At 46.7% G+C, this 19,380-nt stretch overlaps 6 protein-coding genes and 1 long non-coding RNA gene across 8 annotated transcripts; 2 read left to right on the forward strand and 5 right to left on the reverse strand.

Moving 5' to 3' along the window:
* Positions 1-5,242: 5,242 nt before the first annotated feature.
* LOC9639201 (DELLA protein RGL2) lies at positions 5,243-8,798 on the reverse strand. The gene has a single exon (XM_002977495.2). It carries the CDS (start codon positions 7,660-7,662, stop codon positions 5,524-5,526), a length of 2,139 nt encoding a protein of 712 aa, XP_002977541.2. The 5' UTR covers positions 7,663-8,798; the 3' UTR covers positions 5,243-5,523.
* A 1,041-nt stretch (positions 8,799-9,839) lies between these two features.
* On the reverse strand, positions 9,840-12,033 carry LOC9655768 (protein IWS1 homolog). The gene is made up of 5 exons (XM_002977496.2): positions 11,882-12,033; positions 11,679-11,824; positions 10,937-11,629; positions 10,212-10,870; positions 9,840-10,155 (listed from the first exon to the last, which is right to left on the reverse strand). Exons 1-4 carry the CDS (start codon positions 12,018-12,020, stop codon positions 10,250-10,252), a joined length of 1,599 nt encoding a protein of 532 aa, XP_002977542.1. The 5' UTR covers positions 12,021-12,033; the 3' UTR covers positions 9,840-10,155; positions 10,212-10,249.
* A 94-nt stretch (positions 12,034-12,127) lies between these two features.
* Positions 12,128-13,390, forward strand: LOC9655769. The gene is made up of 3 exons (XM_002977331.2): positions 12,128-12,286; positions 12,442-12,647; positions 12,712-13,390. Exons 1-3 carry the CDS (start codon positions 12,182-12,184, stop codon positions 13,079-13,081), a joined length of 681 nt encoding a protein of 226 aa, XP_002977377.2. The 5' UTR covers positions 12,128-12,181; the 3' UTR covers positions 13,082-13,390.
* Positions 13,391-14,251: 861 nt separating this feature from the next.
* LOC9639202 (serine/threonine-protein phosphatase 4 regulatory subunit 2) lies at positions 14,252-14,797 on the reverse strand. The gene has a single exon (XM_024682270.1). The coding sequence runs from the start codon at positions 14,795-14,797 to the stop codon at positions 14,252-14,254; it is 546 nt and encodes a 181-aa protein (XP_024538038.1).
* Positions 14,798-15,961: 1,164 nt separating this feature from the next.
* On the forward strand, positions 15,962-16,255 carry LOC112348980. The gene is made up of 3 exons (XR_002993238.1): positions 15,962-16,026; positions 16,087-16,106; positions 16,167-16,255. It is a non-coding gene; the product is annotated as an uncharacterized LOC112348980 (long non-coding RNA).
* A 36-nt stretch (positions 16,256-16,291) lies between these two features.
* LOC112348978 (fasciclin-like arabinogalactan protein 14) lies at positions 16,292-17,244 on the reverse strand. Of its 2 annotated transcripts, none has more exons than XM_024682486.1 (2): positions 17,133-17,244; positions 16,292-17,082 (listed from the first exon to the last, which is right to left on the reverse strand). In XM_024682486.1, the coding sequence occupies exon 2, from the start codon at positions 17,066-17,068 to the stop codon at positions 16,361-16,363; it is 708 nt and encodes a 235-aa protein (XP_024538254.1). In that variant the 5' UTR covers positions 17,069-17,082; positions 17,133-17,244; the 3' UTR covers positions 16,292-16,360. The 2 variants fall into 2 exon arrangements, with proteins under 2 accessions (XP_024538254.1, XP_024538255.1); XM_024682487.1 differs by having other exon boundaries at positions 16,292-17,088; positions 17,133-17,225.
* LOC9655770 (RAN GTPase-activating protein 1) lies at positions 17,174-19,335 on the reverse strand. Its single transcript, XM_024682484.1, has 3 exons — positions 19,217-19,335; positions 17,423-19,162; positions 17,174-17,364 (listed from the first exon to the last, which is right to left on the reverse strand). The coding sequence occupies exons 1-2, from the start codon at positions 19,284-19,286 to the stop codon at positions 17,430-17,432; spliced, it is 1,803 nt and encodes a 600-aa protein (XP_024538252.1). The 5' UTR covers positions 19,287-19,335; the 3' UTR covers positions 17,174-17,364; positions 17,423-17,429.
* Positions 19,336-19,380: the final 45 nt, after the last annotated feature.

The following is a 19,380-nucleotide window of genomic DNA, read 5'->3' on the forward strand; positions in this document are numbered from 1 at the left end:
GTGAACTCGAGCAGTCAAGGAGGCTTCTTGGGACATACAGCTGCTTTGTGATTAGGATCAGCACAATAGAGGCAAAGATTATGAGATATTCGACGTTGCTTCTCAGCAGGACTCAACTTCCCTCTAATGAGTCGGGGAGTACCAGAAATATCCATCGGAACCGGAGTAGTAGGTTCAAGAGTATGCCCCGAAGACTCAAGCTGGGATTCCTGAGTCTGGGACGGAAAAACAGCGGCGCGGCGACTTTCCTGACGACGTTCAAAGAGACGATTGTCACATCGAACAGCTTTGTTGATGGCATCCAACAGGTCCTTGGGATCCTCCATGGTGAGCAACAAATCCTTGACACCGTTGTTGAGACCGAAACGAAATTGGTCAATCAGGGCTCGCTCATCCCACTGAGTGTCCAAGGCAAGGAGTTGGAACTCTGCAGCGTAGATTGAGGCAGGACGAGACCCTTGAGAGAGCCATCTCATCTTTGTGGTAGCAGCCCGAACCCGATCCGTCTCGCCAAAACATGCTTCGAGCTTCTCTTTGAACAATTGAAGATCCATCAGCTCCGGAACCACAACCCCTTTCATGCTCTTCTCCAGAAGAGGAGAAAACCATGACAAAGCTGCACCCTCGAGCAATGTCCCAATCGCGCCGATTTGAGACTCGGGAGTGGGGTACCGCCGATGTTGAAGTGCAAAGATCAGCTCCATTTGGTTCAAAAATCCACGAAGCTCCGAACGCTTGCCTGAAAATTTCGCCGGGAAACTCACCTTCGGTTCAGGAACTTTGCTGGATCCTTGAGCCGAAAGTGAAGCAAGCTCCTACTGCATGCGAAGAAGGGTCGCCTTCAGCTCGGTATTCTCAGACTGGATTTTTGCAAGGACTTCGGCAAAGAAATCAGGATGGCTTGGAGACTCCATTGGCAAGAAGAAAGAAAAGAAAGGGGGAAAAAGACAAAGGCAATCAAATAATCAAAACAAGCTAAAAGAAAAGCAAAAACCACAATCTGAATCAAACTGTCAAGACCCCCAACAAGATCAAGACTGGAAAATGCTAAAGACAAAGAGAAAAAGCTAGTGAAAACAAAGAAGAAGCCTTAAACTGATGTTGATTTAGATTGTGGAGAAATGGAACAAGGCTAACCTATATATACTATAGGTTGATGAAGCTCCACCACTCTTGGATCGAGGACGGCCTAAATATAGCTGAGGTCGAGGAGGCGCCACATCATCATCAGGAATGTGGCTCGAGACTCAGGAATCGGGAAGTGTCTCGAGAGTCAGGAATAGGGAAGTGTCTCGAGAGTCAGGAATGTGGTCTGCAGGTCAGGAATCCGGCGAGAGTCAGGAATGTGGCAAGAATTGGGGGATTCCTGACAGATGCCATTCTCGGGGATAGCAAGCCCCAAGTCCGGAATAGGATTTATGGAGGTTGTGAGTGAGACTCCTTCAAGTGGTCGGAGGTGTGGTTAAGTGACTAAAGTAAAATGAAAAATTTAATCACTTACAATTTGGTATCAGAGTTGTTTCTTAGTCTAACTCTTATTGATGGCCAAGTATATCACCACTTATATTGGAATTGGAAAGTCTAAGGTATGAACCTATCCTTAAGGAGTAGCATGTCAAGAGGACATAGGTCTCCACTGGTATTTGGTATTTGATGCAAGATAGTATAAGTGTCTTCCTTTTGTGTACACTAATCTAGTTGAGGTGAATTACTTAGGACGCAATATATATATGATTTTAATTTTAAGGGTAAGAGTATATATGTAAACAATAAAAATAATGATTTGAGAGATAATTCATAAAGGTTCAAATATAGAGGGAAAGAGCTCATGAATATGAGTGCACTCCTTTTTCCAATTGATTATAGGTTTTAGGATACTTAGGGTTAAACGTCTTTAATACTAAACTAGGTGACTTCTTGGGAAGTCAACTTACATTTATTATCAAAGAGTTTTTGGGTTTGAATCTATTAGTTAGTTGAGGAATTAGACCACATATTGAGATTGACATTTGACAATATATTTTGCTCTTGCTAGGCTAAATTTAAGGGATAGGGTGTCAAGAGAGTTGCACCTTTTATCTTCCATTTACGATGGCGTAAACTTGAAAAGAAGCATGATGAATTATAAATAATGAAAGAGAATAATTTGAGATATAATCTATAAAGGTTTAAATATAAAGAAAACGGGTTTATGACCATGAGTGCACCTTTTTTTTCCAATAAATTAAGAGTTTTGGGATACTTTGGGAAAATGTCTTTTAGTTTGAGTAATATTGGGTTATGTGATATCTCAGAAAGTCCAAATTCAAGAGTTTATAATATCTTGCTCAAAACTATATTATATTTTAAATAGTGACTAATCAATAGAACTAAAATGATAGCATATCTTATCTCTATCCCTTTAAATCAACTGAAAAAGGACAATTTCTTAATGAGAGAGCTATTTTATCTTTATTTATCTCCCAAAGTTCCAAGGATTTATGGTAATAGTATATTTAAATCTAAGAGAAATAGTGCGATTTATTTTGATCCCTTTATACAAAATACTTCAATTATTGCACATTGTAATATATGAATGTTCCTCCACATCTTAACTTAGTAGTTGAGTGGTAGAAAGTTTTACATAACTCAATCTTCAATATTTTGAATATATCTTCAATATCTTTAATATATATTTTACATGCTTTACAATAGGATTTTTCTATAGATATTACTTCCTTTTGGTACTTTTTCTTCTCCCATATCTTGATTTATTTCCTTCTTGCACATTGTTTGTGTACATGTGTGGATTGGCATGACCACAATTTAGATCACATAGATTGTCTTTATGTAATGTTTTGTGTTTATTCTTAGGGAGATGGAAGAATAAATTATCTTTATCAATTTGTTAAAGTAAATATCTAAGATACCCTATTAGTAAAGCACTAAAAAAACAAGTTTGAAGAAATATAAACTCTTAGTTTTCATGTAAATCCATGAATATGTATATAAATTTATATTTAACTTGAAATTTATTTACATGAAAGAAATATAAAGATAAAATATAAATAAAACTAAACAATTCTATATTGCACAATAAATTATTAGGATTTTAAAAAAACTTATTTATTTAAATGATGTTTATAGCCTTATTGTGCTTTAAAATAACATATATAAAGCATTAGATTCATGTGGAACAATATGAGAAAAATCTATTAGGATTTAAAAATAGAGGGAAATAATCTAGGAAAAATAATTTTTAAAAACAATTTCAAATCTGACCAAATGTCAATGTGCTGTGATTCCCTTAGTCAACCAACAAAGTCAAACGTAATATAATCTTTTTAGTTTGGACTTCCGAATATATCACCCATCTCAATACTATTTCAAACTTGAATAACATTTAACTTTATGTATTTCTAGTGCACTGTAATAAATTTTGTCTCAAAGTGTTCCCTTTAGTTAATTACAAATATCTAGTAGTCCAATTTTACTTTTGCTCAGCTAAACCCAAAGTGTAAAGTGCTAAGAGAGAGTGATGCTTAGCATAAAAGATTATTAAGTAATAAAAAAGAACAACTTATAAAAAAATTATTCAAAAATAAAGTGAATGGCCTATGTACAACATGTCCTTTATTTCTTGATTGGTCAAAGATTAAAACTTAATCATCTTTAAGTTTGAAAAGTGGACCTCCCAAAAGTTTAAACTGAGGAACTTCACAATTCAATTATAGAAGGAAAGGTGTTAAGTGTGCCTAAATAAAGACCGAATATTAACTGTTCTTGGGTTTGAATAGTACAACTTACAATTTATAACTATAAAAATGCAAGTAAAAATTTTATTAATAATTTGGTTCTATACTTAGTATTTCAAACTCCATGCTCCAATCTTGATGTTCCAATCTAGAATCAAAATTGGAACTTCACCTCAAAATTGGAACTTTACTGAGCAAAGAGGACTTTTTTTGGTCAGCTAAACCATGTTACTTTTTAACATTTTCACTGTCATGCATCTTGGAAACGTCAACTAGCTTTGGTCTTTAGCCTCAGGCTAAGGAATCATTTGATGGCCTGGCAGATGAGCCCGCAGAGTGCAAATATGGACGCCAGAAAAGCGGGTGCTCCATAGGGTGCACCTCCAGAAGTACGCACTCAGGGTGTGTTATGGTAGGTTATGTACTTGTTCCAACCAGGGATTTGAGAAGGGCGATGTGCTTGCTCGTCAAGTTTGTGAACAAGTGGAATGAATCCTATGTTGAGGGATTTTGTCATCGCACAAGATGCCCAGTTGAGCAAACACTCCCAAGCGAAGCACGTCACTTGAATGATGAGAGGCATGCGGTTCCTTCCATCGCCCAACTACAACGAGCCAACGAGATACTTGACATGGTTGCGGCACTTGTCCAGGCAGCGCACACAGCTTGAGATCAGCCCGACCAGATATTATTATTTTACCCACACTTCTTTATAATAAGATAATTAATAATCGAGGTTGTGAATGCTTAACTCTTGGATTACTCCACCTCTTTCTCCAGGTTCAATTTTTTCTTGTGAATTCAAACACTTATAGGTTGACCAAGTTGTGATTATACCAAATTGATTTTCACAACAGTGACTGTTATGACAACACCATATATGAAGTAAGAAATACGTCCTGATTGCCCGATAATTGAGCCGGCCAGCTAGCCAGCCATTTGATCACGACCCAAGCGTCGGTGCAATGACGAGTTAACAATTCCCATGGGTATGAATAAGAAAATGATCCGGGCAGACATCATCATACTGGTAAACGATAAACAAAGAGGACTTTTTCTTTGAATTCTTTATTTTCTTCTCTTGCTTTTGGGTGTTCTTGAAAGCAACACCTTCCTTCGTCACCCTCAGTTGGATAAACACACACCCCAACTAGGTAGAACAAATGAAAGTGGCGCATTGTTTCCTAGGCCAACATTTGACCCCAAGTTTTATACTCCTCCATCTGATCATCTCATTCCATTTTGCGGCGAAACGTGCGAAAACAAAGAAAAAACTGGCATACGACCACATCGTGAATATAAACAAAACAAATTTCCAGCCAAATCTTATCATAACAAACCACTTGTGCCCAACTTACCATGCCATCCATTAGAGAGTAAGACGTTGTAGCCAATCAGCGAAGTTGAAGTTGAAACTTTCTTAGGAGAGCCTGACAAGTCACAAGAAAGATAGAAAAATTCAATCCAAGCTACCCCAAAATCTTGTCGTCTGAAAAGGGACGGCGATCGATCATCAATCCAACCATGTTTATTCTCCAAAATTTTTCCTTTTCCAACACATTACTGAAAGCTAGCTTTCCCTCTTGTGTGTCTACCATCTTTTTTTACAACACACTCACGATGCACACGAACACAAATCTCCCCCTCCTTCGATCGTACAAGTCATGTTGTGTGAAAATCCCTCCAGCAAATGCCCAGCCTGGGAAAATGCCGCATGTGTCTTTGTCAGTTGTGCCTAGTCGTTATACTTTCTTGTTGTCGTCATCCCGCCCTGGAAACCAAACCCAGCTCAGATCCAAGCCCCAACGCCATTGAGCGGCATTCCCCGCCACCCTAGGATCAAGAACCCCTCCTGGTTCGTCAGCGTATATCCATCCGAGTAGTAGAGCTTGAGAAGAAGGCTGGCCTGGTTGATCGCCTTGTGGCTCATGGACACGGCTCGGAAGCCCACGCCCTCCATCCTGGCGTTCCACGCCCGCATTGACTCGTGCCGCTCCACGCGCTCGCTACCCTCGCACGCGATCATGTTGCGCAGCTTCTGCGCCGCGATGAGCTCCTCGAGTTTCTTCCGCCCGGGGAGCGTCCCAGGCATGTGTAGCGACGCATCGAACGCGTCAAACACGGCCGAGTAGTAGTGGAGGCAGGCCATGAAGCGGTGCATGAAATCGGGGCTATTGTGATCCGCGTCGTTCTCGGCCATCACCACCAGCCTCGGCCGCAGCGAGCGCAGCCCCTGCAGGAACTGGTCGAGGTCACGCTTGAGGAACCGGTGGAACTGGCACAGGCTGTTGACGAGCACCGCCTCGCCATCCCGGAGCTCCACCATCCCGGCGTGGAACTCCTCGAGCTCCACTCTGAGAATGCAGTACTCGAAGGGCACCCCCAGCGATCGGGCGCAGTCGAGAAGCTTGCTCCCGGCCTCCTGGAGGTCACGCAGCGAGGAGCCAACGGCGGTCATGCGCACGACGGGCGGGCCGCCGGGGCGCATGGCCAGCGACTGGAGGAAGGAGGGCCACTGCGCGCCATACCAGACCTGGAAGTCGACGACGTGGATGGCGCGCTCGCGGTCGGCGGCCTCGAGCAGGATCTGGTTCATGGTGAGGTGCGTGAACTTGCCGATGGGAATGTACTCGTAGAAGACCCAAAAGGCCTCGAGCATGTCGCTGCGCGTGGCGCTGCTCAGCTGCTGGAGGCTGTGGTCGGCGATGAGGCCCTGGAAGTGGGAGGAGCGGGTGTTGCGGCTGAGGCGCGCCACCAGGGCCTCGGTCACGTACGAGGCTAGCCGCTGCATGGGGCTGCCGTGGGGGACGACCAGCGCGCGGAGCTGGACGAGAATGGCGCGGGCGAGGTCGAGGTTGTCGATGGCCACAGCGCCGGCGCAGCTGAGGAGCATCCGGACGAGGCGGAGCTGCTGGTCCACGGGCTCGAATTTGGGAAAGTTGTTGCTATGGTGTCGCTGCTGCTGCTGCTGCTGCTGCTGTTGACCAAGGTGGTGGTGGTGATTGCTGTTGTAATCTCCTCCTCCTGCCCTGGAAACCCCCCCGCCACCCAATGCCACCATCTCTTGCTTCATGGGTTGGATCACTAGCTGCTGATGTTCTTGGTGATGTTCTTGGGGGTGGTGGTGACGGTGGTGATGGTAATCGAGTTCTTCCAGCTTTGGGTTGATGAAAGCCCGCTGCTCCGACTGGACGCAGACGCTAGTGGTGGTGGAGCCCGGGCTGAGCTGCGGAGTCCTTGGGTGAGGGGGAGGAGTCCTAGGATTGAAACACGAACCTTGGGAGACGCTGGACAGCCGGGGGTTTGCCACCGGCAAGGAAATGCCCTGTTGCGGGACCTGCGCCCGTGCCGAGACTGGTGTCAGGGGTGGTAAAGAGCTTGACGACATCTGTCCCGGGGGACTGGCGGCACTGCTGCTGCTGCTGTCGATCTCGCCGGCCAGCTCGCCGGCCAGGCGCTCGATCTCCAATTCGCCTGGCGCCCGCTTGGGCAATTGTATCATGCCATGGCCCTGCTGCGTGAAACCCGCCAGGAGCTCCTGAATCTCCATAGCGTCGTCCTGATCCCTCTCAAAGAACCCACTATCGAAATCACTGCTGTGGTAGTGCTGCTGCTGCTGCTCGTGGACGTAATCCAGCACCGAAATCGGCGTTGTCTGGAGTCCATTGCCGCCGAACACGTCCCCGAAATCGCAGCACGGGTCGATGTAGAGGTGGTGGTCCTGCGCCTGCGAATTGATGGATCCCCAATCCTTGGAGTCGAAGATGGATTGCTGCTGCTGTTGCTGCTGCTGCCAGTCGGCGATGGGGTCGGCGAGGAAGAGATCGCTCTCGATGAACATGGTTGACGCTAGCTCCTCCGTCACTCCACCGCACTCACCTCTCGTCGATCCACCCCCGCCGTAGACCACTGCTCCTAGAGATCCCATTGCCGGACGAGGAACAGTGGCACCATCATGTAGAGCCTTCCTCGATCGCGATCATCAAGCGGTGACCTTGGTGGTCGGCGAGATCACGACGCTCCTTGCCGGCAAAGTACCCCTTGTTGAACAACACTTGGAAGCCTTCCACTCCTTCCTTCTTTTTCTTCTTCTACTCGTACCCGTGCTGTTGCTGGCCACCACATTCCAAGGAAGAGAGCGAAGTGAGTAGACAAGTAGAACGGCTCGATCCAATTCCCTGCCAAACAATCGAAAACGTGTAGCCGGGCCACACCCAACAGAGAAGGAACACTTCGATCAGCTGACAACTCACAAGGATTGGAGAACAGCGAACTAAAACTTCGCGGAGACAAAGAATTGCGAGTTACCCTCTTTCACCCTCCCTCTTTCTTCTGGGTATTTGGCTAAATGTTGTGGATAGAGCAGCAGATGGTGGACTGGATCCTGGCCATTACTTACACGGAAGGAACTGGACGTGTATGATTTGTCCGTACGGAACTTTCTATGGGTAAGTGTGAGAGTGTGTATGTGTTTGTATTCTTCTCTGGCTCTTGTGTGCACCAGGACAGACACAAGCAGCTGATTGATTTACAATAAACTAGCTAGGACCAAAAAAACTTGTTCTTGCTTATCCTCTTGCACACTCCTTTGTTTGTCCCCCTCAATGAGAGCTGGAGGAGAGAGAGCTTTGGACTTTTTTTCACTCACTGGGGCAGCTAGAAATTTTATGTGTGCAAGCCACCTATAGATTTGGGAGAGGAGGAGAAACGCTCAAGACCTCTGGACTATGGTGCTCAAGGCAAGGCAAGGCAAGGAAAGAGGAAGGGGATGGTGTTTGGGAGGGCTTAAATGGGGGCAAAGAATGGGATTGAGATGAGTGAACAGAGACTTCCACTAACAACAAACAGTGTTCTGTTTCTCCTTCCTGCCCCTTGCTTTGTTTTTGTTCTCATCTATCATCCCAAAGGCCCACAGCCCAACATATTAAAGAAGATGGTATAGTATGATTTGTTAAGTCTGTGTTAGTGTAAGTGAGTGAGTGATTGATGGATTGACCTGATTCTGCATAGTGTGGCGTCTTGGGAGAAAAATCAAAACAAATAGGGGCAATGTGCATGCATGTCATTGACAGTGAAAGTAAAAGAAGACAATAGGGAAGTGGATAAGCATTGCAAGAGGGGATGGTGTGGCCAACAACAGGAGGAAAAGAAGGGGTTGGATATATCAACAAGTGTTGGTTGAGTCAACAACAAGGGCTTTTTTTGGTGGGGGCAGGGTACAAGATTAATTGTTGAAGTGGGCAGAATTCTACTACTTTTCCATTTAATTCATCTCTAACAATTAAAAAAAACACACAGTGGACTCTAAAAACTATTCATTGACCAATCAACATGGGATGGATTGGGATTCAAAGGTAGAATCATGACACGTTGACATCGGACGGTCCTGTTTGAAAATAGAATATTCCGCCCATCGGACGGTGGTAGGCCACCCGGCACGTGCCGCGCGCGAGCGATGGGCGTTTGATTGGGCGGGTCGGATACGCCCTCACGCCCTGCTTTTCGTGTAGATTGGGGGGGGGAGGGGGGGCGCCGGGGGATTTTTTGTTTCTTTCTTTGCTGTGGAATCGGCAACGAGTGATATTGTGCCATGGACAGAAAAATGACGGAAAAAAAGATTAAACTAGATTGATTTCCTATTTTTCAACGTGGGGCCTCTCTTGTGGTTTTGAGTATGGGTGCTCCAATTTGTTTTTTCCTTCTTTCATTTCTTTTGGCTGTAAAGCAATTCCACAACCCCATCTCTCTTTCTTGATTTGAAGAGCTGCTTGTGTGTATGGAGTGGACATCGTAGGAGCTCGCCACCTCGCATCCCATAAAGCTCATAAAATTTTGCTCGAATTTGATGCACCTAAAGGTTAAATTGTACACGAAAGGTACTGTGTGGGAGATCTCCTTATTATAATGTTTTTTTAGCTTTATGAAATCAAAGAACTCAGATAGATAGATATGTTTTAAGTCCCGTTTATACTAAAATTTGCTAATGTTTTCTGATAAAAAGCAAAAAGATTCATCCAAAACCAAATCCACAGAGAAGTTCCCTTTTCCATTTTTTTTTATTTTCTTTCCCTCTGAGAGCGACTTTGTTATGGATGACGCACCACCAAAGCACGCGAAGATGTATATATTTTTCGCCTTGTATATATAATTTTTTATATTTTTCATGTCATAACATTAGAGCTCGTCTCAGCTCATTCATCAGTGTGTTGTCCTTGTCTCGTCCATTTATATTGTGTGATCTTCATCGAATAGACGAGGGACGCGGCAACAACTCGGATAATAAAAAGCAATATTAACAAGTACCTCTCTTTAATTTTCTCGTGAGAAACATCCATAATCACGCAATCTTTCAAGAGCATCCCTTCTCTCTTTTATAAATCTCCACAATCATCTCAATTTCCGGAATCTTTCTCTCAGTGGTCTGCAAGTAGATTGATTAAGCTGGTTAGTGGAACAACACAAGAATCATATGCTTACCAGTGCCAAGTGAAAGGAAAACAAAAACTGTAGCGGATTTACTTGAGTAGCATGCCGATTTGATCCTTTAGACTGCTCTTCTTCTTTGGTTTTGGCTGGATGGACCTTGTTTCCTCGATTGACTGTGGTGCCTCGACTGCCACTCTCACCGGTGCTTCCATCACATCCCTTGGAACTATTGCTGGCCTTGGAACTACTTCTGGCTCGGGCCTTTGCAAGTTAGCTTCCATCGCTTGAGGGGAAGCCGGAGCCTTCTTTGGGACGTAGCCTCCAAAGAGCATCCCGAGCATCTCATCCTCGAGAGTGTCAGTTGACACGAGCCTCGCAGCACCTGAAACAGTTTGCTCCTCTTGAGCTCGATCGCTTCCCGCGAACCCGGCCTCATCCCTTCCAACAGTGCTGACTCTTTCATGCTCGTAGCTTTCCCTGGTCGGTGCTTTACTGCTCGAGCTTCCCGACTCATTCTCTGCTGCAGTAGCAGCTGACTTGCTTTTCCACCCGCTCAAAGCAAACATGGAATCGTTCAGCTTCGCTTTTTTCTTTGCTGGCTGGGTGGAAGTTCCGTTCACGTTGCCGGCGGCTAATGGCTTGGGGCTGTCCTGTTTGTCTTCCACATTGTTCGTGAGGATAGCCTCAGGGCTGTCCTCGTGGTCAAGATTCTTTTAAAAAGGAAAGAGGCCACAGTTATCCGAGAGAAAACGAGAAAAAAAGAGAGAGTAGAATACCTGATGAGCTATGCACATAAGTTCGTCCAGTGTCCGGTCTGTAGTCTCCTCGTCCTCCACGACTTTTTTTAGTTTCCGCTTGCTTTTCTTGGTGGCCTGGTCCTTTCCCACCTCGGGGGCCGGAGCTCGCTTGCAAAAAGCCTCGAAAGCTCCCTTCATGTCCACCCCACCGCTGGTATTTTCTGGCAAAGCCTCGTCACTCTCGGCTTTTCTCGATCTCCGCTGCGCTGCTTTAACAGCACCTGCACCTGGAGCTTCGTCAGCTGCTTTGTTCGCGGGTTTGTCTTTGCCTTGGTCGCTATCATCTCCCCTGTTCCTGGTTTGACGAGCGGTTGCTTTCTTAGCAGGCTTCACTGGCTCCTCGTCATCTATAACTTCTTCCTCCGCGTCGTCAACTTTTTGCTTGCCTTTGGAACTCTTGGCTTTCCTGGCAGCGGGAGCTTTTCTCCCGGCGGAAGTCTGGGGATCGTCGCCATCCTCCTCTTCCACCTTTTGCCTCTTTGATGCTCGCGCCTTCTTCGGCTTTTCGACGGCGGCAGCAGTCATCCATGCCGGCAGAGCTCGCCGTGCCCCCGGATCCGGAGTTAGCTTCACTGGATTTCTCACCCATTCGATCGTAGGTAGTGGCTCTAGATCCTCCTCTTCCTCCTCTTTGATCTCGCTAGACGAAGCACCGTTTTTCAAGCAATGGAGCTGCACGGAAAAGAGTCTAGAACACTTGAAAAAAGAAGAAGAAACTTACGTGATTTGCGCGGTGAAGTAGCAAAGCTATGACGTGCTTACACATTCCCCTTCCAGCTGGACAGGAGCAGCGATACGTGGGTTGCTTGGTTGCATCTGATGGATCGATGCTAATGCTCACATCGTAGCTATCCCCTGGACCGGAGCCTAGAAGCGACAGGAAAAGCGATCGATCACATCACCAGCGGAAAAAAAAAACCTCACCTTCACAGACAGCCGACGCCTTCTCGCAATCCTCCCCTACAAATTCCACCTCGTGGAGCTTCTTGGCCTTGATCAGCTCTTTCCCGCGCTTGAAAGCCGCATCGTTCACGAGCGCCTTGACGGAGGCCTCGTCTTCCATCGCCCCAGAGCTTCTTCCCTTCTGCCCTAATGTAATCGTCAAGGGTTTATAAGAACAACATCCAACGGTCACGGTCGGAGGGGAATATTCCGCTAGATCTTGCTTAAATATTTAGGTAGCGAGGAAGGGCTTTTTTGTGGATCCAAGAGGGCGGCGAGACAATGCAGGAGATCAAGAATGTGTCCCTGCTCGTCGTGATCTCCACCACCGTGCTCTTCCTCGTCGCGTTTGGCCTGGCGGTCGGAGCCGAATCGAAGCGCAGCACGGTATGTAGTGTGAAATTCTAGCCTTTCGGCTCCAAATCCTTGCCTAGAATGGGGAATTCTAGCCTCCCCGATGCCGCATTCTTCGCTGGCACCGCGAAATATCGCCAGAGATCCAGGAAATCGCTGATGATTCTTGGCTGTCGATCGATTTCCAGGCGGCCGTGGGACACGATGACACTGGGACGCTCACCTATTGCGCCTACGGCAAGGATATCTCCACCGGGCTGGGAGCCGGCGCCTTCTTGTTCGTGCTGCTCGCTCAGGGGATTATAATGGGCGCTACCAAGTGTCTGTGCTGTGGAGCGCCTCTCAGCGACGGCAAACCAAGAACTCTAGCGATCTTCTTTTTCATATTCTCATGGTAAGCCATCTTTGTCTACTTTGTCCTTGCTTGGTTTTCTTACGGGAGCTCTCTTTTTTCCCAGGATTTGCTTCTGCATTGCGCAGATCTGCCTTGCCGGAGCCTCTGCTCGCAACTCCATCCACACGAATGGATTCGCGACTCCAAACGAGCCTCTGGATTGCGTGGAGCTCCGGAGGGGGGTGTTTGGCGCCGCCGCCGCGTTCATCTTCTTCACCATGCTGCTCAGCGAGGCGTACTACGTTTTCATCGTCAAGGCCAGAGAGGGCTCGTGGCAAGCTTTCGATGTCCGGGACTCGTTCAACTTCCGAGACTCTTTCAAGTTCAGTCGCAACTTCAACCTCCGCGACTCCTTCAATTTCCGGGGTGGTGGATCCGTCGGCATGACTCCAACGGGAACTTCAGCCGGGCCTGGAACTGGAACTGCAAGCTAGCGTACCAATTCCTTCTTTTTCTCTTCTTCTTTTTACCCGGGGCCTGTTTTTTCCAGGAGCGGGGAGCTCCATATTCGATCTAGCTTGTCTATACGTACTATCGTCTATAGTGTTAGTTGCCCAATCTCCTTCATGGTGTTGGTGGAAGGTTGGTCGATTCTGTAAGTTTCTTCCAGCTTCCAGTTTTCTATGCTTTATTCATTGTGAAGGACGAAGCTTCGCTTTCCTACTGTTTGACAAAGCTGTGCTGCCATTTCACGTTGTTTATTTCCCTTCGCAATTGTTTAACGACATTGTTTCGTGATCGTAGCCGACGACTTTTAAACCAGCGTTCCATCAGAGCTCGAGAGAAACAATGAATGCTCCTGGTGTCACTCCTGTTGGTCAGTAGAGCTTAGAAATCACTCTCTCTGTTTCGAATTTGTCACTGATTAGCGGATGTTTGGCTTCCAGATCGACGAGACTGGCTCGAGTTTTGCCACCATCTTACATCTCAGCTCCAACCGAAACTTCACACATAAATCAACCGGTTGGGCCCCGTGAGATTTCTCGAGATGATATGCTCGACAGAAAAGTGATGCTCACACTATCAGGGATCTCACGCGATTTCTTTGCTGTGGTGGTTGCCAAAGATTAAATGGCAAAATAAAAGTGCTTTTTTTCCTAATACCTTTGTCAACATCTTTTACAAAGTTTCGTGAATGCTGCCAGCAGTGATAATTCGATCGCTTGCTTTTGTTGACTTGCTTTTGACGCACGATCGCTTATAAAAACCACGATTTATCTCGCAAGACCGAGAGAGACGCGAAGCAAACAAACGAATGGGGATGGAGGCGAAGCGAATGATCCTGTTGGCGATCGTCTCGTTATTCATCCTCCTTCCTTCGGTGAATGGCCGAGCTAGGCACACTCTCGTGGTAAAAACCATTTTTGTTTTTTGTTTGATTGACAAAGAATTGTGTTTCAGCATGACGAAGACAATCATCCAAGCTTCTTCGCCAGGATTTCACATCTCTTGGGCGATGGCCGAGAGCCCCCGAGCTCCAACCGTTTCTTCAGGCCGAAATACGGCCCAAATGTTCCTATCCGCGGCTCAAACCCGTAAGAAATTCCCAGCTCTTACAAATGAAGAAAGACAATGTCGTCAATGCTTGTAGTAGATCTTCCTTCCTAGGCTGCTGGTTTACTAGCACTGTGTTCTTCGTTTTGCTCGCCACCATTCTTGGCATCAGCGTCTAGCGATGGTGCTGTTGCCAATCCAGCAGGATAAGAATCAGGCGGGACGGGATCGAGCGTCGAGGTCACGAGCAGCAGCTTCTCAAACGCGAGCTCAAACTTGTCGATGGTCGAGTAGATCTGGTCGGGCTCCAGCAGCAGCTCGCAGATTCTCTGGAGCGTGAAGGGCGCCGCGTCCTCGAACGAGGCGAGCTGGGCCGCGAGCTTCTTGAGGACACTGTAGACGGCCTTCTCGCCGTCGGCGCCATTTGCCTCATTGCTGGTGGGGGGAGCGCTGCTCGCGGTGTCGAGGTAGAGCCTCTTGACGACTTGGTTCAATCGAAACTGGAGGAGCTGCCTTAGGTGATGCCAATCGTGCCAGTACTTACCGCTCTTGGCGCTCATCGACACGATCCGCCGGAGCTCCGGAGTGAAGTCCATGGAGGATCCATCGGCGCCGCTGCACAACGCGGCCAGTGAGGCATTGTCGTCCTCCCACATTGCTCAATCTTTAGGGTTCTTGGCTATGTTAATCAGTTAAGCTCTGAGACAGTGATTAAAATAAAATAAAGTTCATTTGAAGTGCAAATTATGGATTATAAATTATTATTATTATTACTAATTTGTAAACTAATTAATATCTAAGATTATGCTAATTCACTAATACTTCACTCCTGTCCATATCTATATTTATCTATGTGTTAAAGCATCAATTTGATAAATTTCATCCAAAAAACAAATTTGGCTCTATCAGAATAATTTTTGCTCCAGGATTGCAATCCAAGGTGTGTGATCCTTGAGGGTAACAAGCACTACTAAAATCAATAAATCCTGTTTATAGAAAAAATAAAAAAATAAAAAAATATTTATTTAAAACACTCACTATAAGATTGTAGATCATTATGAACATAGTCCAAAAACATTTGAGTAATAAATGCACATTGTCCTTCAATAATATTCAATTGAATACATCCCAACACTTAATCCAACACTAACAAATTCCAAATTATATAACATCTATAATCAAACATTTATTATACAAATCACACAAATATATTATTATATTTACCTGAAGTTCATCAATAAACCTATCAATAATAGTTCATTCATAAAAATACAAGAATTTCAAAATACTTACAATACGTGTTTGTGAAAGGATTCCAGACCCAACTAAACCAAAATTAACACCTTGGAAGAATATTATTTCCAATTTTAAAATAAGCTTGTGGAAGTAGTAGTGCTACATAAACAAAAATAAAAAATGAAAATATTGTCAACAAGCAAATAACTATTACAAAATCTAATCACTTGACCATGAATCACTAGCATCTACAAAAGAATCTCCAAATGCAAATAATGCTCGAACTGAGGAATTTGTTTGCTAGGAAAACACAAAGTGTTGAAAAGCATAGAAATAAGAATGTAAAAGCCATTTCTTAGAATATATAAAATGAAAATAACTGATGACTTGGTCTGCCTTTTATACTACAAAACCTTATAATTTTAGTGATCTAAAGATAAAAGAATCAATGGTGATAAGTCAATGGTTGGTGGTGGTGGTGACGCGCCACCTCCCAGTCAATAACAAGTGCATGCATTTTCTTCGAAGACACTCCGAGAAATTGTCAACACGGATCCTGACAGAATTTAAATGTAAAGAGAGGAGGCAGCAAGAAGAGCAAGTACAATGAAAATGATCCTCAAGCTCGTTCTTGTTTGCATTTTGTCAGGTAAGTTGTTGATGATTTTTTTGGTAACTTTGTGGAAATTCATGATATTGGTTGGATCAGCTGCTACTGCAGTGGAAATGGTAAGTTTTTTATCTTGTATTTCTCTTCCTGTCTCAGGAATGCTTGCTCCTCTGAAGCAGGCTAGATTGGGAATTGAAACATCACAATGCCTGGAGTGCACGCCACCAGCTCAGATTGAAACAGCACAATGCCCGGAGTGCAGGCCACCAGTTAGACCCCCTCCAGGACCTGGAATCAATCCATGAAACTTTCAAGAGAAAAAAACTTATCTTTGTAGAAAACTCTGGAGCTTTTGTTTATGCGAACTCTCTAGCTAGAGACGAAACAAAGCGACCAAAGTCGTAAATAGCAAAACGAAGGTCCGACTGGTAGGAGGAGCGCGATACTCATCTGAGGAGAAGCTTGCAGAGGATGATGTCGAGTTCGTCGTCGTGGTGTCGCTCGAGCTGGAGTTGGAGTGCGTCGGAGCGCTGTCGTTCTTGGCGGCCCCGGCAGCGTCGCGCAGTGCGTAGGCCGGGTTGAGCACCCGGTCGATGCTGATAACACCCAGCGTCCCCGGGCTCTGGACGTTTCCCTGGATGATAGCAGGCTTCGTGAGCGAGCTCCGATTTGAGTCGACGATCCTCATGTCTCCTCTCGTGTCCACCGTTATGAGAAAGCTCCGGCGGGGCAGCAGCGTCTCGACACGGGTCGTGGAGTTGGACTTGAAGCGCTGGACGTCGAGATAGTCGCTGGTGGCATGGAACTTGCAAAGGTCGGACATGAGGTCCATCATCGACGGGTCCACTCTGAGCTGGAAGATAAGGTCCCGCAGAAGCTTGCTGTTGTCCGGCACAAACAGGGTCGCGGATTCCATGTTGTCGATCACCTCCGCGACGGACGTCTCCGTGAGGAGCGTGTTGAAGTTGCTAAACTCGGGATAGTGGCTGAGAATGGTGGTGAGATTGCGTGGTAAGGCCACAACTTTGCTGCTGCTCCACACGGCAAAGACGTAGGCGACGACGACGAGAATGGCAGCCATGGTCCACCCGAGACCTGTTTCTTTTTGTTGTTTTGTTAGGTAACAACGAAATCGAGAAACTTACTTGGAGCATTCGCAAGCGGCACCGTCTCTGGATTCTCTGGGTCTGGAATTTATAAGTTTGTATTTGGCGGCAGATGGAAGGCCAAACATTGAGCTTCACCACGCCTCAACTTCTCGTGTGGCGGCTCTACAGCTTACTTGCCGAGAATATTGGAGCCACTCTCACCTATGCTTGACGCAGTTGCTAACTCCCACAAAAATACCACGCGTTCCTCCAACCAAGACAAGCTACCCTGATAAAAACAGCATATCAGAACAAATGACATAAGCAAAGATGAATGAAAAACATACCGAGCTCTTATATAGTGACAGCACCGACTCTACTCTCCAGTTCGTCAGTATCTCCAACCTCTTCGTTCGGGCCGTCGTTCTCATCAATTTCTTCTGCTTCGTCTTCTTCATCACCCAGCTCGTTATCTTCCAAGGGAGCTAGCACTGAAGTTCCGACTCCGCTTGCAAGCACTGACCTGACAGAGGCCAATCCCTTCGCAGAGATATGGTTGGACTCCAGAATGAGTAGCTTAAAGCGCGGCTTGGTTGTCACGGCCTTGGCAGCAGCAATGGCACCATCACTTCCAACGTCATTTAGCGTGAAGTCCAGCTCCTCTAAGTCATCGTGGCCTTGTCTCAGAGCGTTCGAAACAAGAATCACACCTTTGTCTTTCAGTTCGTTCTCTGCTAGGCTCAGCTTCTTCAGTGCGGCCTTCTTCTCCAAGAAGCGCACGAGATGCGGTGCACAGCTCGTACTTATGTCGTTGTTTCCCAGGTCCAAAACGCTTAGCTTTGGAGCCGTGGTCTCTAGAGCCTCCAGCACTGCTTGCACCCCGGCATTTTGCAATCCCAAATCACTTAAGTAGAGCTCCTCGAGTAAAGGCTGGGTCCTAAAAGCTTTTCCGAGAGCAAAACCTCCCTCCTCCCCAAAGATGTTGTCTCTCAAGTCGAGTTTCTTCAAGCTCGAACAAGCCTGGAGAGCCTCCGCCAATGCTACTGCTCCCTTGGTACCCACTCTACTGGAGGAGAGCTTGAAGTCCTCCAAGGCAGTAGCCTGACGGACGAGGCTGGCAATCCTTTCAGCCCCGAGATCACCACTCATGTTGTTGTGGAAGTGAAGAGTCCGGAGCTTGCTGCCTGAAACAAGCTCCACGATTGCCTTTGCAGCATCCGATGAAATCCCGTTGTTCTCAAAGCGAAGGTCCTCGAGATGCTTCTGCGACTTCAGCAATGAACCAAACGCCCGGACACCTTTCTCCCCGAGAGCGTTGTTGGAGAGATAGAGAAACCTCAAGTCGCTGCCTTCGAGAGCCGCCGAGAAGATAGACATCACGTCCAAAGCCTCGGGCTCTGGTCTTCCAGCCACGATATCCGAGAGATCAGCCCCGACCAGCCTCTCCTTACACCTCGAGAGCAGTCTTCCAGCAAACTCCGCAGCTTCCTTCGTGAATGCCCGATTGCTCAAACGAACTTTCGTGAAACCATGATCAGGATCAACCAGCGGCTGGAACACCTCCTCGGCTTTTTCTCGATCGAGCACGTCCCTGCTTCCACCGGAGATATCGAAGAGCTGGGGATCAACTTTAGTAGCTAGCGGGGGAGTGGAAGCAGAATCTCCAGTATCTTCCATCACCTCTTTCACGGCAGTCGTCACGGAAGAGGCATCTTTTTCTTGCCCAGTACCATCGATGGCGGTTTGAGCTTCCTCGGCCTTTTCCTTCTCTTTCTCTGGAAGCTTACCCGTCTTGAGAACCTCGAGCATCATCCGGCTCGCTTGCTTGGCGTAGATCCTCACGGCAGAGCTGCCATTGTTCCTGCCGCTCCCAGAAACCCCGGATACTTCTTGATCCTCCCTCTCTCCCTCCTCGAAGGCGCGCTCCTCCACCAATGCCGCTACCCGGGCGGCCTCTTGCGGCTCCACCGGCTGATAGAATGTCGACAGAGACTTGAGATTCTCGGCCATGCGATTCACGACATGCGATCTTGTGCGCGCGCCCGGCGGCCATAGCCGTATCGAGACCTCGCTCGCCGCTCCTCCGGCTGCATTTTCTTGGAAATAAATCTCTGGCAAGAAGAATCGATCATCAAACTTACGCGATGGCTTGCTGCGCAGATCGCTGGAGGACGCTTCCTTGGATGCCGGCACAACCGCCGGAGAAACCATCGCCAAGGCCCTAGAAGGAGAAAGCGCTCCCGCCGATAGAAATCTTAGGGCTCTTGGTGCAATTTTAGGGTTCTCGGGTCAAAAATTTTACACA

The sequence above is a fragment of the Selaginella moellendorffii genome, unplaced genomic scaffold (assembly GCF_000143415.4).
Source record: "Selaginella moellendorffii unplaced genomic scaffold, v1.0 SELMOscaffold_34, whole genome shotgun sequence".
NCBI classification, from domain to species: Eukaryota; Viridiplantae; Streptophyta; class Lycopodiopsida; order Selaginellales; family Selaginellaceae; genus Selaginella; species Selaginella moellendorffii.